Consider the following 18,933-nt stretch of genomic DNA (forward strand, 5'->3'; position numbering starts at 1 on the left):
AGGGAATTATTTGTTTAGCAGAGTGATGGCGTTTGGGAAAAACTGTTCTTGTGTCTAGTTGTTCTGGTGTGCATTGCTCTATAGCGTCGTTTTGAGGGGAAGGAGTTGAAACAATTTATGTCCTGGATGCGAGGGGTCTGTAAATATTTTCACAGCCCTCTTTTTGACTCGTGCAGTATACAGGTCTTCAATGGAAGGCAGGGATTGTTTAGCCTACAACAAAGAGAGTTGAAAGCAAATGCAACAACTCTCTTCAAATATTTCAAGGGTTGTCACACTTCTGCCATAGACTTCATCTCTGTTGTGCCGGCAGGACAAGGGATTCAAATGGCATAGATGAAAATTCAAGCTAAACATAAAGGGGATGTAAACAGTTGCTAGCTAATGCAGCATGAAGTGATGACTTATTTTCTAAAGGTCTACGATGGAAAGAAAAGGCAGTTGCTTATTTTAGCAGCATCTAATATGCCAATTTGAAGGAACATTGCTTCTTCAGAATAAATGAACCACTGCATAAATATTTCAGATTCAGGTGCCGTCTTTCCTTTTTGTGGTCAGGTGATCTTTTGTATTCAGATCAGGCCTTAGGATGATAATGTAGCACTTGGGGAAGAAGATGCAGACCAACAGACCACCGCTGGAGGCCAAGATGGAGAAGACTTGCACAGCCACCATGGACTTCCCCTTGGTGCTCTGATAGGCTGGCACAAAGGACACCCAAACGCTGCAGAAGACCAGCATGCTGAAGGTGATCAGCTTGGCTTCGTTGAAGGCCCCAGGCAGATTCCTGGCCAGGAAAGCCACCGTGAAGCAGATGGCGGCCAGGAAGCCCATGTACCCAAGGGCAACATAAAACATGGCGACAGAGCCTTCATTGCATTGCAGGGTGATCTCTCTGGGTTGGGAGTGCATGTCAGAGTCAGGAAAAGGTGGAGAGACACTGAGCCAGATGGAGCAAATGATTATCTGGACAGCAGAACAAGAAAGGATAATGGAGTTGGCAAAACTCTTCCCAAGCCATCTGTTCATCCTCTTCCCTGGCTTTGTGGCCAGGAAAGCCAGCACCACCGTGATCGTTTTGGCCAGGATGGAAGAGACAGCCACTGAGAAGATGATGCTGAAGGCTGTTTGTTGGAGGAGGCAAGTGGCTTTGCTTGGCCGCCCAATGAAGAGAAAAGTGGACAAGAAGGAAAGCAGGAGGGAAGTGAGGATGATGTAGGAAACATCCCGGTTATTGGCTTTGACTATCGGGGTCTCCAAATATTTAATAAAGATTCCTAAAATGAACCCAGTGATTAAGGATAAGAATAAAGCAAAGGAAACCATGATAATGCCCAAAGTTTCTCTGTAATGGAAGAAGACTGTAATCTTAGGGATACATCGATCTTGATCTTCGTTTGGATAGAGATTGTTTGGACATCTGATGCATTGCTCTGAATCTGCAAAGGACAAGAATAGGAACTTATTCTTTTTGACTGGAATCCGTATTTACTCCCAGCAATACAGATTAGACAAAGACAAAAAGGACAAGTATGACAAGTATAAAAAGTGGAAAGGGGGCAAATAACTAAGGCAGAATATCAGCAAATAGTCCGAGCCTGTAAAGATGAAGTGAGGAAAGCTAAGGCTCACAATGAACAAAGGCTTGTGACTAAAGTAAAAAATGACAAAAAAAGCTTCTTCCAACATATTAAAAACAAGAAAAAAGTCAAGGAAACAATTGGCCCATTGCTGGGAGAAAGTGACAAGAAGGTGACAAGCAACAGGGAGAAAGCAGAACTACTTAACTCATTTTTTGCATCTGTCCTTACACAAAAGGAAAAAAACAGTCCAATCTATCAAAAACAGCACCACAAAATAACAGATTAGGAACACAAGTTAAAATAGGGAAGAAAATGGTAAGTGAACACCTGTCTACCCTAGACGAGTTCAAATCACTAGGGCCAGATGGATTACACCCCAAGGTTCTGAAGGAACTGGCAGATGATATCTCAAAAGCACTGAACTGTATCTTTCAAAGATCCTGGAGAACAGGGGAACTGTCAGAGGATTGGAAAAGAGCTGATGTAGTTCCCATCTTCAAAAAAGGAAAAAAAAATAAATCCAGGAAACTACAGACCTATCAGCCTGACCTCAATACCAGGGAAGATTCTGGAAAAGATAACCAAACAACGAATCACCGAACACCTAGAAGCAAATCAAGTAATAACCAAAAGCCAGCATGGGTTTGTCAAAAACAGATCATGCCAGACTAATCTTATTGCATTCTTTGATAAAGTGACAAAATTAGTGGACCAGAGGAATGTTGTCGATATAATATACTTCAGTAAAGCATTTGATAAAGTAGACCATAACCTACTACTAGATAAAGTAGAAAAATGTGGGTTAGACAGCATCACCACCAGATGGATTCATAACTGGCTGACCAATCGCACTCAGCGTGTAGTCCTCAATGGAACTATATCTACATGGAGGGAAGTATGTAGTGGAGTACCCCAGGACTCTGTTTTAGGCCCAGTGCTCTTCAACATCTTCATCAATGACTTGGACGAGGGGATAGATGGGGAAATCATCAAATTTTCAGATGACACCAAGCTGGCAGGAATAGCCAACACTCCAGAAGATAGGCTCAAGATACAGAAGTATCTTGACAGATTTGAATATTGGGCTCTATCTAACAAAATGAAATTCAACAGTGAAAAAAGCAAGGTTCTACATTTAGGGAAGAAAACCAAAATGCACAGGTACCGTATATGTGGTACCTTGTTTAATAGTAGTAACTGTGAGAGGGATCTTGGAGTCCTAGTGGACAACCATTTAGATAAGAGCCAGCCGTGTGCAGCAGCTGCCAAAAAAGCCAACACAGTTCTGGGCTGCATAAACAGAGGGATAGAATCAAGATCACGTGAAATGTTAATACTACTTTATAATGCCTCGGTAAGGCCACACTTGGAATATTGCATTCAGTTTTGGTCACCACGGTGTAAAAAAAGATGTGGAGACTCTAGAAAGAGTGCAGAGAAGAGCAACAAAGATGATTAGGGGACTGGAGGCTAAAGCATATGAAGAACGGTTGCAGGGACTGGGTATGTCTCGTTTAATGAAGAGAAGGACTAGGGGAGACATGATAGCAGTGTTCCAATATCTCAGGGGCTGCCACAAAGAAGAGAGAATCAAACTATTCTTCAAAGCACCTGAGGGTAGAACAAGAAGCAATGGGTGGAAACTAATCAAGGAGAGAAGCAATTTAGAACTAAGGAGAAATTTCCTGACAGTTAGAACAATTAATAAGTGGAACAACTTGCCTCCAGAAGTTGTGGATGCTCCAACACTGGAAATTTTTAAGAAAATTTTGGATAACCATTTGTCTGAAGTGGTGTAGGGTTTCCTGCCTGGGCAGGGGGTTGGACTAGAAGACCTCCAAGGTCCCTTCCAACTCTCTTATTCTATTTTATTCTAAAACAGATTAGAGCTCCACATGGAAAAAGAGATGCCAGATGACTAAACTAGCTTTAGAAAAAACTAAGGAGGCCTCAGGCACAACCTGTCCCCAATTATTTATGCTGTTCTTTCCTCAGTCCCCAGGAAGTTTAAGACCACTTCACATGTTCACCAGGGATGCCACACTTAATGACTTTTAGGGGATTTAGGAATTGGAACATTTTTTTAAAAAAAAATTGATTTATATGCTGCCCTTCTCCGGAAACTCAAGGCGGCTTACAATCCGTTAAGCAATAGCCTTCATACTTTTGTATATTTTTTTACAAAAATATACAAATACAGCTTATTGCCCCCACAAACTGGGTCCTCAATTTACCTACCTTAGAAAGGATGGAAGGCTGAGTCAACCTTGACCCTGGCAAGATTCAAACTTACTAATTGCAGACATTGCAGACAGCTGGAGCTGAATTACAATGCATTAGTCTGCTGAGCTATCCAGGCTTACTTACATCCCAATGACTCTCTGCCTACTTGTTAAGCAGGAATACTTGACCTGGCCTGGAACAAACAAAGAGGCAGAGTCCAATTCTTGCTGAGTCACAAGTTTTATTCAGATCTGGATAAAGCTGAGTCCTAATCTGAGCCTATTCAGATTAGGTGATAAATGAAACCACACCGGAAGACAAATATGGGGTCCCTCTAGCCAACTTGCTCACACCGAAGAAGCTACTTGGACAAGCAGTGAAATGTTTCAAAGCGACAAGAAAAGAAGTCCAGTTGCCCCGACTCAACTTCCAGACAGGTCTACCTGGATAGACTGAGAATCTTCATCAACAACTTTGCACAGTGACTTCATCTCCATACTCCATGTTCTCATGATGTTGTACTTGGGGCCACACTTTCATACAACCACCATTTGGGCACAGAAATGAGGATGCAGAGATGGGTAATAGGATTGACTGAAACCCCACTTCTCTAGAATTCCCACCTTCCTGAATGGAGATGGTCCCATCTGCACAAAGAACACACTTGTAGCAGCAGACTGGATCTCCTTCTGGAACTAGCTTGACCCATCCGGGATAGCAGCTTTCAACACACCTGGAAGGGGGCATGGACTAAATAGATAAAAAGAGATATTAATGAATGGGTCTTGGGGTTCTGCATCTAAGGAAAGGAAACTAAACTTGGTTTAACTAAAAATCGGTATTCAACACTAACTCTTCAAATGGAATAACTGCCGATGGCTTCTCAATTAATCTCCTCTCTCCATTATTCCCCTTTGGGTTCCTCTTGGTTGATTTTTAAGCTCTATGTTAGGGCAAGAACCAGTGTGGGGTAGTGGTTAAAGCATCTGCATTTAAACCAGGAGACCATGAGATCCAAGATCCCTCTTTAAGCACAAATCCAGTTGGGTGACCTTAGGCCAGTTCCTCTCTCTCAGCCCTAGGAAGAAGGCAATGGCAAGCCACTTTTGAAAGTCTTGCCAAGAAAACTGCAGGGACTTCTCCAGGAGTCAACACTGACTCGTAGGCACAAAACAGACAAACAAACCAAAAACTTGGGCAAAACTTCTAAAACGAATCTCAAAAGGTTCTGAATGATCAATGCTGGCAGGACATGAGACCTTATTTGTAATGTACAGTGAATAATTGAAAAAGGAAGGAAGGAAGGAAGGAAGGAAGGAAGGAAGGAAGGAAGGAAGGAAGGAAGGAAGGAAGGGAAGAGAGGAGAAGAGAAGAAAAGAGAAGAGAAGAGAAGAGAAGAATAAAAAATAAGGAACACTGTAACAACAGGACAAACATTAAAGGTGACTAAACTATGACAATACAATAACCCACTATAAGAATGACAATAAAGATTTTAAAGTGTTGGATAGATTCTACCTTTTAGATTAAAGAAACCAGCAGTCAAGAAATATATCACCGTTGGTAAGGGAGCAATGAAGGAATTGGAAAAGATATTCAGATGCTGTGTTGTGTTGTCCTACAATCCACTGCCAGAATGCTGCTGGCAATGATGGGGTATGTGTAGAAGTGATGTTCTCACCTGGTTCAGCCATTTTGGCCACACGATGGCATCCTCCTTGATAATCAACTTGGACTCCAAGGATCCCTGTTTCTCTACGCTCCCAAAGATGACTTGATTGACAGATTTATTGGGAAACTTCACCCAGTAGATAATGTCCAAGTCAGCTATCAGCTCTCCGTCCTTACTTAGGTATACACTCTCTATGGAGTTGTTGTAAAATTGAGAATTTTGTAGAAAAGGATGTAGCTAGAATGACAAATTTTAGAAGGTATGTTCCACCATTTCTTTGATATTAGTGTAACTCTTGTCCCGTAGTGTGTTGTCCCACAGTGAGTTAGCCATGCCAGGTCGTCCAGAGGTGGTATTCAGCCAGTCCTGACCGGTTTTGGTAAACCAGTAATGGAAATTTTGAGGAGTTCAGAGAATTGGCAAATACTACCTCTGGATGACTTGGCATGGCTGGTGCCACCCCCACCCCTCCGATCTATTCACTGCCTCCTGAGTCCCAGCTGATCAGCTAGGTCTTCTTTTTTTGCCCTGCACAGGAGAACGGAGATGGAAAGCAGGTTAGTGGGGTGGGGAGGGAATGGGGATTTTGCAGTTACCTTCCCTAGGAGTGGGGAGGGAATGGGGATTTTGCAGTAACCTTCCCCAGGAGTGGGGAGGGAATGGGGATTTTGCAGTAACCTTCCCCAGGAGTGGGAGGGAATGGGGATTTTGTAGTACACTTCCCCCAGGAGTGGGGAAGGAATGGGGATTTTGCAGTATTGTTCTGTCCCCCGTCCTCACACAGACAAATGCAGTATCAAACACGCCTGCCAATAATTTATTGTATAAACAGACCAGAATTCCTGGCAGACGAGAGTTCTGGCAGCTAACTGTAAAACGCCTGCCAAGTCCAATTAGTACTCCCAAAAGTACTAATTGGATAGCTCTGCAGACTAAGCACTGTAATTTAACACCAGCTGTCTGCAATTAAAGTAAGTTCGAATCTTGCCAGGCTCAAGGTTGACTCAGCCTTCCATCCTTTCTAAGGTAGGTAAATTGAGGACCCAGTTTGTGGGGGCAATAAGCTGACTTTGTATAAAATATACAAAACTATGAAGGCTATTGCTTAATGCACTGTAAGCCGCCCTGAGTCTCCGGAGAAGCATATAAATATAAATCAAATTAAAAAAAAATAAAAAAAAAAGCAGGAGAGGCCTTCTCTGCAGTCCGTTTCCAGAGCGACAAATTATCCACAAGAGTTTAGTCCAAAATATATCTGAGCCGAAGTGTAGGATTCACGATGTGACTCTTTAGAGTTTAAACTTTTGTCTGTCACAAAGCCTGCCGAGCAATCACGCCCCCTTTTATTTTATTTTTATTTATTTGATTTATTTGATTTGTATACCGCCCTACTCCCGAAGGACTCAGGGCGGTGAACAGCCAACAATAAAATACATAAATACACAAAATTTAAAAACCCGATAAAATCAAATTAAACTTTTTGGCCCAGACAAATTAAAATACCCCAATAATTTAAAAACAGATTAAAATTTACATATTTAAAAAGGGAAGAGATCAGGCCAAGCCCGCTTGATGGAATAAAAAGGTCTTCACAGCACGGCGGAAGGAGCGCAGATCCGGGATCCTCCGTATCTCCGGGGGGAGCTCATTCCAGATGGTAGGTGCCCCCACAGAGAAGGCCCTCCCCCTAGGGGCCGACAGTCGACACTGTTTGGCTGACGGCACCCGGAGGAGTCCCTCTCTATGAGAGCGTACTGGCCGGTGGGAGGCTATTGGTGGTAGTAGGCGGTCCCGTAAATAACCAGGCCCTAAGCCTTTTATCCCTTGTGGGACATGGCTCAGTGACTCAGCTCAATCCCTGGCCCTCCCACGCCTCTTTCTTTGCTGCGCACGCTTCTCCTTCTGACAAGCCAGGATTCATCAGTATCACTCTTTATCGATGGGTGCTCCGAAATGCCTTCCTCCTGGCCCATCCCAGGCTGTTCCTCCTGGCCTTTGGATGGAACCTGAGGCATTGCCAGAGAGGAGGGTCCTGGAGAGGGAGGCCTTGTCAGTTCCTCCCACTCACCTTCAGAGTCCTCTTCCTCCATGAGGACAGGTTCGGGAGTCGGAGTCACAACAAGTATCCTTCCCCTGGAGAGGGGTGGGAATGGGGATTTTGCAGTATCCTTCCCCTGCCATGCCCACCAAGCCATGCCCACAGAACCGTTAGTAAAAATTGTTGAATCCTACCACTGAAGTTGTCCTAGACCCCACAAAGGACAGGTGGCACTTGGCACTTGGCAAAATGTGTCATGGTGAAGACCAGAAGGTGCCAACAAGCCATTTCTTAAGGGAGCAAGAAGGCTCAGAGAAGCCAGTGAAAATTATGTATATTCTTCTCAAATACCCTGGTTTTTCAGGGTAAACAGCAAAGCGTCCTTGGTGCTCTCTGAGTTTGGTTATTTTCTTGCTGATGTTTCATTACCCAAACTAGTAACATCCTCAGTTCTAATCTGCCAATGATGTTACCTAGTTTGGATAATGAAATGTCTGCAAGAAAATAACCAAGCTCAGAGAGCACCAAGGACCTTTCATTTCCATGAGCTACGGTGGTGCAGTGGTTAGAGTGCTATACTGCAGGTTACCTCTGCTGACTGCCAGTTGCCTGCAATTTGGCAGTTCAAATCTCACCAGGCTCAAGGTTGACTCAGGCTTCCCTCCTTCTGAGGTTGGTAAAATGAGGACCCAGATTGTTGGGGGCAATAGGCTGATTCTGTAAACCGCTTAGAGAGGGCTGTAAAGCACTGTGAAGCGGTATATAAGTCTAAGTGCTACTGCTATTTCAACCCTGAGCTACAAATATAGTATAGCCTTTATTGTCATTGTACATCATGTATACAACAAAATCGGTTATTTTGTTATCAATATTTTCCTTTATTGCAAACAACAAAGCATTTCACCTTCCACTATTTGCAAAGTGATGATTACATTAGATCAGGGGCCAGCAACTTGCGGCTCTGGAGCCACATGTGGCTCTTTCATCCCTCTGCTGCGGCTCCCTGTCACCGGTCAGCTCCCCAATTTGATAAGGCTTTCGGTTAGGACAGGTAGAGGAAGAAGGATGCCATACTAGGAGGAGACTCTATGGTGGGGGAACTGGACTTCTGATTGGCTCCAGAATTGAATGGGGGGCTTCCGGTTAGGACCTTTGTGGCTCTTTGAGTGTTTAAGGTTGCCGACCCGGGCATTAGATAGAGAAATCAGAGATGAAAACAAAATACCTGCCAAGGCTGCAGCGTTTGAATTCCCAACTCCTTCCCACTTTTCCTCCTCCTCCACTTGGATCTGGAGGCATAGGCAGCGTTTAAGGTATGGGCCACTGCCCAGATGGTGTGGTAGAGGCGGTAGCCATTGAGGGAAAGCACCCTTTCAATCTGCTCCTGGGGCAAAGACCTCAGCTTCTCTCTCTCTCTGCATCTGATCCAGCCATTCACGGACAAGACATGTTTTGAATACGAACACCGAAATGATCGATAAACATACCAGTCCATTGAAGCAAAGAAGAGAGCCATGTCATCATATTTTATCTTATTTTTGGTCTGGATGTAGAAAGAAAAAAAGCCATAGGTGTACTGGAAAGACAGAGAAGAATACTTCAAGTCAAGGATGATATTCCTCATTGCTGTAATGATCCAGATTTTCCCTTGTTTAGGCTTTATTTCCTCCTCAAAGACATTTTCTATAAGAAGCATTCTAAAGAAGCCAGACTTTGTCTCCACCAAGAAAATATATACATTGATTTGTTTCCACTTGAGAAAGATATCAGAAGGGATATCCGCTTGGTACCGATTTATCCCTGAGAGGGTTAGTGAGAAAAGGACACAAATGCCATTTGTTTCCAGGAGCGGCGTCAACGTTTTCAGAAACACCTCTCCTTTGTCTGTGTCTGGAGCAACGAGGCCGGTGGAGGTCCACTTGAAATAAAGGAGGAGTTTGACCATCCCTAAATATTGGATTCCTTCTTCAGGCACCATCCGGTAAAAAAACGGGAACATGTCTTTATTGCTCAACACTTGAGAAACAAAAGCATAAGATATCTGGAATGAAAAGAAGGGATTAAATGAAAAGAAGGGGTTGCAGATGAGTCACGTTAAACCTGTAAAAACACCCTAGCAACATAAGTCCATACAAATGACAAAATTACAGCAGTGGTGGGATTCAGCCGGTTTTGTCCGGATCGCGCAAACCGGTAGCAGCGACTGCGGGAAGCTCTGCCCACCTGCCCGGATGTAATGCACAACTACTGCGCATTAAAAGCCATTCGCATGCGCAGAGGTGGCACATTTCCGAACTGGTAGGGAAGATAAGTGAATCCCACCTCTGAATTACAGGCAGTCTTCAACTTACAACCAGAGATGGGTTTCAGCAGGTTCTGACCAGTTCTGGAGAACCGATAGCGGAAATTTTGAGTAGTTCGATGAACCGGTAATAAAAATTCTGACTGGCCCACCCCCATCTATTCTCTGCCTCCCAAGTCCCAGCTGATCAAGAGGAAATGGGGATTTTGCAGTAATCTTCCCCTGGAGTGGGGTGGGAATGGAGATTTTATAGTATCCTTCCCCTGCCATGCCCGCCAAGCCACGCCCAGCAAGCCATGCCACGCCTGCCAAGCCACACCCACAGAACTGGTAGTAAAAAGAAATTTGAAACCCACCACTACTTACAACCTTAATGGATCCTTGTAACTTTCTAACTGCACACTATTACATTGTTTGCTACGCATTGAGTTTTCAGATGGAATTTTAAGGGAGAAATGGATAGTTTTCAGTTTTCCCAGCTTTACCTGTGGGATTTTGTAGATGCCTAAGAGGGTTGAAATCTGGATGGAGATGTCAGAGTCTGTCTCATCAAGAACAACCAGCAGATTCTCCTCGCCTCCACACGTATAATTTGGAATATTGGCTTGTCCAAAAGAAAGAAGGTCAAGCAAGGCTTCAGAAGTCATTTCTTCGCTGCAATAAATATCATGGAGGTTGTAGCCCAAAGTGATATTCGATAAGATACTTGGATTCTGGTTGATCTCTTGGATGGTCAACATGAAGGAAAGGAGATGCCATATTTTTCTTGCTTCTGCCCTGCAAAAAGAAATAGGATCACACTATCATACTCCATTTAGCTTCTGTGTCATAATATATTCTCTGCTTCTGGGAGTTTCCAGTGAAATCTATGGCAGACTAGACATTTTTGAAGGAAGGGGGACATCATTGCAATGGAGATGGGAGCTCTGAGTGCTAATACTAGCCCCTGAAATCTCTCCAAATAAAAGAGCGATCAGAAGATAACTCCCTTGTTCTCCTCACAGCTGCTCCCCATAAATAAATGACAGGAATGAATGAATGAATGTTGAGTGGCTAGGAAGCAAAGGATATGCTCACATGGATAAAATGTAGCCTATATGGCAGTGGTGGGTTCAAAATTTTTTACTACCGGTTCTGTGGGTGTGGCTTTGTGGGCATTGCATGGTTTTGTGGGCGTTGCTTTGTGGGCATGGCAGGGGAAGGATACTGTAAAATCTCCATTTCCTCCCAATCGTCTGGGACTTGGGAGGCAGAGAATAGATGGGGGCAGGGCCAGTCAGAATTTTTACTACCGGTTCTCTGAACTACTCAAAATTTCCGCTACTGGTTCTCCAGAACTGGTCAGAACCTGCTGAAACCTACCTCTGCTATATGGACATTAAGTACTGCTAAACTTTATTTCTAATGACAATAATTTTACAAGAATTTATTCATGAAGACCATTAAAAAGAGACTTACTGTACAATTTAAGAGCTTTTGCAGATGATTTGGGGCTGGTTTTGGATGATCCATTAAAGGGAATCAGGCTGCTAATGGGAAAACTAAAATAATTTGGTCTATTAGCAGGTTTCACAACCAAACAGAAACAGAAGGTAAAACAGAACGAATGAATAAAACAGGTTTTAAGATTGACAAGAAGATAAAATACTTTGGTATTAAATAACAAATATGAATCATATGTTATTTCAAAGTAACTACATAAAGATGTGAAACGAAGTTAAAAAAAGATATTTTGGGATGGGAGAAAATACATTTGTCATTGTTGTTGAAAATTATTTTTATTTCAGACAGTATCTGTTTTGACAACTGATGTATCATTCAAACATGGCAGAAAGATACATCTACATTTGTGTAGTAGGGAGAAAAAATATGAGTTAAATATAAGGTGTTACAGAATGTGAAAGAAAGGGGGCGACTGGGGTTACTTGATCTGAAATTATACTTCATTGCTTGTTTAATTTGAATGAAAGGGTGGATGTTCATGAGAAATAAAAGGACATGACTTAAGATTTGGGTGGCATGGACATTTATGTACAACAAAGATAAGATTAGTGCATATTTTAAAAGCCATTTTGTTAGATATGCCATATCAAGAATATAGAATTGATAGAAACCTAGGTTGTGACTGAAAATACATTTAGGACACAAGATGAATTGTATAAAAGAGAAATGATAAGTAAAGACAAATGGCTAACTTACGGTAATATACTAAAATTTTGTCAAGGGAAAAATTGTAAAAATTAATATACATTTGTAGGAAGAAAAATCCAGTCTGGTTCCAAGATGGGAGAAAGACATTGGAAATAAAATAGAGGTTGGCAGGTTAGAAAGAAGTTCTCTGTTTATTTGGTTTCCAGAAACTTCAGTGACAGCAGCATGTTTCTGGGGTTGCTGACAAAATGGCTGAGTGAGTGGATGGATCTTTTTGGGTTCTGGGGTTTTGTGATTGAGATGCTCCAGGGGGTGGTGCAATGTAGTGAGCCTTGTGCCTTTTACTATTTCAATGTGGTGGGTTAATCCTATTATGTCCTAAAGGTCTGTAAATTGTAACCTGTCCTTACAATTTGGGTGGGAGAATGTAAATTCTTAATCCCTTAGAATTCTTAATTCTTAGTCAGCTCAGACTGGACAATTTATGACTGAATGCATTTTGTTTATAAATAGGAGGATACAAACATCTGCATTCCTAAAGCTCAGCCTCTCCAAGCTTCTTAGTTTGAAGCTGTTTTCCCTCAGCAGGAAGACTAGGGCTGCTTTCTGCCTTTGTTAAGATTTTTTCTCCATTTCCCTTTTGGGGAAATATTCTATCCTGCCTCTTTTTAATATTAAGAATAAAGAATATTTTAATCTGGGGAGGGGGGGGGCTTCCTACACATTTGAATCCAATCCCCTCTGCTTTTAGCCCTTCCGTTAACTCTTTCCTGAATGTCTAAGCACTCCTTAGATATTTTGATTAAAGCTAAAAAAAGAAAAAAAAGAAGAGTGTTTGTACTACAAACTACTCTCATAACCATAATGAGCCATGTTTCTCTTTGTAGGGTCAGATTGGGACGATATATGGATGATGTTGTCAAGGAGATTATTTAGCAATCTTAGCAGTAGGGAAGTTACCTTCCGATAGGTACAAAGGAAGCTGTGATGCAAACTGAAGAGTTGGAGAAAGCATGAACTCATTGGACTTCCTGCCTCCAAAATTTGTCACTTCCAGGAAATAAGAACATTGACAAACTTACAAACAGAACTCAAATACAGGCTATAAGAGAGTCGGGGAGCTTTAATCATGCCTTCAGAATTGGTTACGTGCTATATTATGCCCATGGCATTCCAATTCAGAGTTATTTCAGAGTTCAGGAAGAACACTAATGCTGCTGTAGTGCATTGTAAAACTCTAAATATATAGATCATCAAAGTCTTTCCCGGAGATTTAAGAAGCAGCCATGAGTGCAGGGAGTCCCTAGTAGAAGTTGGATAATTGATACTGAGGAAATCAGGAGTGAATGAGCTAGAGGCAATTCCACCCCCTCCTTTGGACTCACTGGAAGTATTCTTGGGTAGAGGGAGACACATTGAAATGGTGAAATGGGCGCAGAACCATATTTTCAGAAGCAATCCCGCCAAGGATATAGTCTGCTGACTTGAAATCCTGCACGCGCTGTGTTATGCTCCCTTCCAAAGTCAAGGAGCATTTGGTCTTCCACATCCCACAGGTTATCCGTAGTAGAAGCAGCAGAAGCAGGGTAAACACCAGCAACATTTCTGGTGAGGATTAGAAGAATTTTCTGGCTTCACAACTGATTAGGACCATGAGGAGAAGCTCTCCAAGACCTCTTGAGCCTTTGATTCCTTTCCAGAGAGGATAGGAGTGGAGAAACCTAAAGTCTTCTTCCCCTGAGTTGGACCTTGGTCAAAATCCAGCATTAGTAGACAAGAGGAATCAGTCTATGCAGCCTTGGATGGAAAACATCACCTGCTCTTGTTGATGCTCAACTTAAAGACGATCTTGGCAAAGGTCCCTGGGGTTCTTTTTAAGAAGAGAAAATGACGGTGATTTTGATAATCATAAGGCAAAGAACACCAATCCTGACGACAGGCTCGATTTTCTAGCAGGGCCAGAGAAAACATGTTGACCAAAGGATCCAGCTGCAGTTCCTCCCACTGGGATGATTCACACTCCAAACTTAGATAAAGCTTTTTAATGTAGAAAAGTCATGATAAGTTTTAGAAGTGTCTTTCTCAACTTTGACAACTGTAAGGATGGATGGATAGATGATAGATAGATAGATAGATAGATAGATAGATAGATAGATAGATAGATAGACAGATATAGACATAGACATAGAGAGATAGATAAATATAGATATAGATTAGATAATAAAGATTAGACAGATATAGATCAATGTATAGATATAAATTAGATGAGAGAGGGGGGAGAGAGATAGATTAGATAAATATAGATATATAGATAGAGGTAGAGATAAAGAAAGAGATACAGAAAGGGAGAGTGATAAAGAGATGATAGAGATAGAAAGATAGAGATAGCGAGATAGAGATAGAGAGATAAAGAGTGATATAGATATAAATACCATAGATTTATTTATTTATTTATTTATTTATTTATTTATTTATTTATTTATTTATTTATTTAATTTGTATACAGCCCTTCTCCTGGTGGACTCAGGGCAGTGCACAGCCAGAACTAAAACACATACCAATACAAAATTTAAAATTATTAAAAGAATTACATAACTTTGGCCCAAATTTAAAACAATTCAAATTAAAACCCATTGACAATTTAAAAGCTAAAAAACTAAAAAAGACTAAAGAAAGGGGGGGTGTTTCATGCCAGCCCTGCTTGATGGAAAAGAAAAGTTTTCAGGGCACGGCGAAAGACCCGGAGATCCGATATCCTTTGTATCTCCGGGGGCAAATCGTTCCAGAGGGCAGGAGCTGCCACAGAGAAGGCTCTCCCCCTGGGGGTTGCCAGCCGACATTGCCTGGCTGACGGCACCCTGAGAAGTCCCTCTCTGTGGGAGCGTACTGGTCGGTGGGAGGCTATCGGCGGCAGAAGGCGGTCCCGCAAGTACCCAGGTCCTATGCCATGGAGCACTTTAAAGGTGGTGACCAACACCTTGAAGTGCACCCGGAAGACCACTGGAAGCCAATGCAGCTCACGCAGGAGAGGTGTCACATGGGAGCGCCCCCTCGCTCCCATAATCCCCCGCGCGGCCGCATTCTGCACCAGTTGGAGCCTCCAGGTGCTCCTCAAGGGGAGCCCCATGTAGAGAGCATTGCAGTAGTCCAGGCGGGAAGTGACGAGTGCCTGAGTGACTGTGCGTAAGGAGTCCCGATCCAGAAAGGGACGAAACTGGCGAATCTGGCGGACCTGATAAAAAGCCCCCCTGGCCATGGCCGTCATATGCTCTTCTAAAGACAGCTATGCATCCAGGAGGACGTCCAAGTTGCAAGCCCTGTCCGTGGGGGCCAATAACTTGCCCCCAATAGCCAGCGATGGCACCAGCTGGCTATATCGGGATACCGGAAGCCACAGCCACTCGGTCTTGGAAGGGTTGAGTCAAAACCTGTTACTCCCCATCCAGATCCGCACGGCCTCCAGGCACCGGGACATCACTTCAAGGGCATCGTTGGGATGTCCTGGGGTGGAGATGTACAGCTGAGTATCATCAGTGTACTGATGGAACTCCACCCCAAAGCCACGGATGATCTCATCCAGCGGCTTCACATAAATGTTGAACTGAAGGGGTGAGAGGACCAACCCCTGAGGCACCCCACAAACAAGGCACCTCGGGGTCGACCTCTGCCCCCCTGCCAACACCGACTGCGACCGGTCGGAGAGATAGGAGCAGAGCCACCGCAGAACGGTGCCCCCCACTCCCAACCCCTCCAACCGGCACAGCAGGATACCATGGTCGATGGTATCAAAAGCCGCTGAGAGATTTAACAGGACCAGGATAGAGGAGCAACCCCTATCCCGAGCCCTCCAGAGATCATCCACCAACGCGACCAATGCCGTTTCTGTGCTGAAGCCGGACTGGAGCGGATCCAGATAGACAGCTTCATCCAGGTACCCAGGAAGCTGTCGCGCCCCCACACTCTCAACAACCTTCGCCAAGAAGGGAAGGTTGGAGACCGGACGGTAGTTAGCCAAAATAGCCAGATCCAGAGCAGGCTTCTTGAGGAGGGGCCTCACCACCGCCTCTTTCAAGGCGGATGGCAAGACACCCTCACTCAAGGAAGCATTGATAATCCCCTGGAGCCAGCCTCGCGTAACCTCCCGGGAGGCCAGCACCAACCAGGAGGGACACGGGTCCAATAAACATGTGGTCACATTCAGCCACCTCAGTATCCTGTCCACGTCCTCGGGAGCAACAGGGTCAAACTCCTCCCAAATGGCAGTCTCAAGACCGGCATCCATCATCCCGTCCGTACCTACCCAGTCAGAGACCAAACCTTCCTGAATCTGAGTGATTTTATCGTGCAGATACTGGACAAAATCCTCAGCACGACCCTGCAAGGGAGCCTCCCATGCTCCCAGATGGAGGAGGGAGTAGGTCACCCTAAACAGGGCGGCCAGGTGATTATCTGCCGATGCGATAAGAGTGGAAAAATAGTGACATTTTGCCGCTTTTATCGCCACTAGGTAAGTCTTAATATGAGATCTTACCAGTGTTCGGTCAGATTCGGAGTGACTAGATCTCCAACTGCTCTCTAGGTGTCTTTTCTGGCGCTTCATCTCCCTCTGCTCCTCAGAGAACCAAGGAGACAGGTAGACTCAGCGACAGGTCAGAGGCCGCACAGGCACGACTCGGTCCAAAGCGTCAGCGGCCGCCCTATCCCAGGCGGCCACCAGCTCCTCAGCCGAGCCATGAGTCAGAGCCTCAGGAAATGGCCCAAACTCCATCTGGAACCTATCAGGATCCATCAGGCGCCTGGGGCGGAACCATCTGGTCTGTTCCACCTCCCTGCGGCAGGGTGTGGAGGTTAGAAAGTCAAGCCTAAGAAGATATAGATATATAGTGTTCTGACCTAGGCTTCCTTAGGAAGTAAACAGCATAAACTTAGTCCCGGCAAACCTCTTTAATTCCTACGGCTGAAAATTACTTTTATTTACAGTCCGCAAGGCTTGATAAACAGTCTTTCAGAGGAGTGTTTACAAACACTGACCTTATCTCCCTTGGAAAGCTGCCAGAGAACTAATTGCCAAACTCAGGGCAAGGCCAAACTTAGCACAGAGTCAAACAGAGCTTTTCCAGAGTTTTTACTGACCAGATGAACTAATTGTGTTAAGTAGGGTGAATGAGGACACAGAAGCCAGGTCGTGAGTAACAACATTCTTTATTTCATGGTGTGAATCCAGCAACTGACCCAGGGAAATAGCTCCCTTTATATACCTTACAGTCCTGGCAATCAGCCAATCAGCTGAGAGCAATTACATTCAAACTTTCCCACCAAAACTATATACATAACAAATTGCTTCCTGCAAAAGCTCACATCCTGTTCACTTCTCTTTTATGTCTTATGGGAGGGGCCAATCATCTCCAAGCCTTACTCCCAAGTCGATCCTGTTTCCTTAATTGTTCCCATCTCCTGGCAGCTCTGCGCATGCGCATACTGGGAACAGACTCACGCTGTTTTTCTGCCTCGCTGATGTCAGACTCCAGAGACTCCGGAGGCAGCAAAGAACTAACAGATGGACTCCGTTCCTTCTGTCTCCAACTCAGAGCCATCATCCAAGCCTTCCTCAGATTCCAGGACTGGCCCACGTTCCTCCCCAATCTCCTCACTGTCTGAATCTGCTGCCAGCTCTGCTGGCTGCTGGCGGGCCACAACATATAGATGATATAGAGACATAACACCCCTCCCTTCCTAGAAGGCACTTGGGATATACATTTATATACAAAATCACGCAGGTGACCAGGGAATGTCTGGACCCTAGTAGACCTGCGCAGTTCAGTTCGAGGCGTGGTGTCGAGTGGGTCAGAGGGATCTCCTGTTTCTCCCCACTCCACCAATGGAACCTCCTGGATTTCGCTGGGGGCGTTGACTTCTTCAGTAGGTCTCGATTCCTCGGGCTGTCATCTCTGGACACCGAAGTCTTCAGATAAATCCTCCGTTTGTCTCGGGCTTGAGCTAACTGTTGGAATTGATTGGTAGTTAGGGACCAGATAAAGAGACAGAGATTATATATATCTATATCTATCTGTACATATAGATATGTGGATGTAGATATAAAAGAAATCCAATGAAACTGACAAACATTTTGCCACTTTCCAAAAACAAATGAAAGAAAACCCCACAGTTTTACTCTTTTCCTGTCCTAGTTCCAAGGACAGGAAAAGAGTAAAACTGTGGGCTTTTCTTTCTTTTGTGTTTAAAAGTTCAGAAGTTTGCTTTCATTTCCAGCTGGTTTGCACATGGGAGAAATGGAACGGTAGAAAGCTCTCAGTGGTGCCAGATAACCCAAACGTTACCTTTCTAGTTCATTTGTTCAGTTCAGACAATGACCTCAGTGGTTGCCTGGAGTTACTGTATAGTGGAAAGCCAGAATATAATTCCTATTCATCAATTTAGGAAGTCCATCAAAAGTCTTTGTTAGGCAGTGACCAGGATCATAGATGGGAAAGTGAATGTTATGGGTTAAATGAAAAGGAAGAGAACTTTAAAAAGTTCTGCTGAAAGTGAGACCAAGGTGGGATTCAGCCAGTTTGGGCCGGTTCGAGCAAACTAGTAGTTAAATTGCTGGCTGGGCCCTCCCTTCCCTGCCCCTTCCAGGAGTCCCCACACACCCCATTTTGGCTCCCAGGTAAGTGCAGGGAGGCTTACTAGGCCTGAAACGGGGCATGGGAGGGGCGGTGTATTCCCCCCTCCCCCAGCGGCCCAGGAGGGTGCAGGAGACCGATTGCTGCCTGTCACACCCCCTGGCCACGCCCACCATGGCCACGCCCACCCAGCCAGTCGTTAGGGCAGAAAACCAGTTGTTAAATTATTTGAATCCCACCACTGACCAAGGGTAAGGCTGAATTTGGTTTGTTCCCTCATTATTCTCCACATGAAGACTGAACATAGCTACAAAAGGAAATGTGAAGTTTGCCTCACC

General features: G+C 44.2%; 1 protein-coding gene across 1 annotated transcript; it reads right to left on the reverse strand.

The window, feature by feature from the left end:
- Positions 1-528: 528 nt before the first annotated feature.
- LOC132712336 (vomeronasal type-2 receptor 26-like) lies at positions 529-13,572 on the reverse strand. Its single transcript, XM_060693385.2, has 6 exons — positions 13,355-13,572; positions 10,304-10,595; positions 8,742-9,557; positions 5,488-5,715; positions 4,430-4,556; positions 529-1,439 (listed from the first exon to the last, which is right to left on the reverse strand). Exons 1-6 carry the CDS (start codon positions 13,570-13,572, stop codon positions 529-531), a joined length of 2,592 nt encoding a protein of 863 aa, XP_060549368.2.
- Between the last annotated feature and the right edge of the window lie 5,361 nt (positions 13,573-18,933).

The sequence above is a fragment of the Pantherophis guttatus genome, chromosome 2, assembly GCF_059756535.1.
Source record: "Pantherophis guttatus breed Tessera chromosome 2, ASM5975653v1, whole genome shotgun sequence".
NCBI lineage: Eukaryota > Metazoa > Chordata > Lepidosauria > Squamata > Colubridae > Pantherophis > Pantherophis guttatus.

Coding starts and splice junctions, on each gene's coding strand:
- LOC132712336 (XM_060693385.2), bottom strand. CDS start 13,572: ATGTTGCTGGTGTTTACCCTGCTTCTGCTGCTTCTACTACGGATAACC. Junction 5,716..8,741: donor AAACGCTGCAGCCTTGGCAG/GTATTTTGTTTT, acceptor TTGTCATTCTAG/CTACATCCTTTTCTACAAAA. Junction 4,557..5,487: donor GGCCAAAATGGCTGAACCAG/GTGAGAACATCA, acceptor TTATCTATTTAG/TCCATGCCCCCTTCCAGGTG.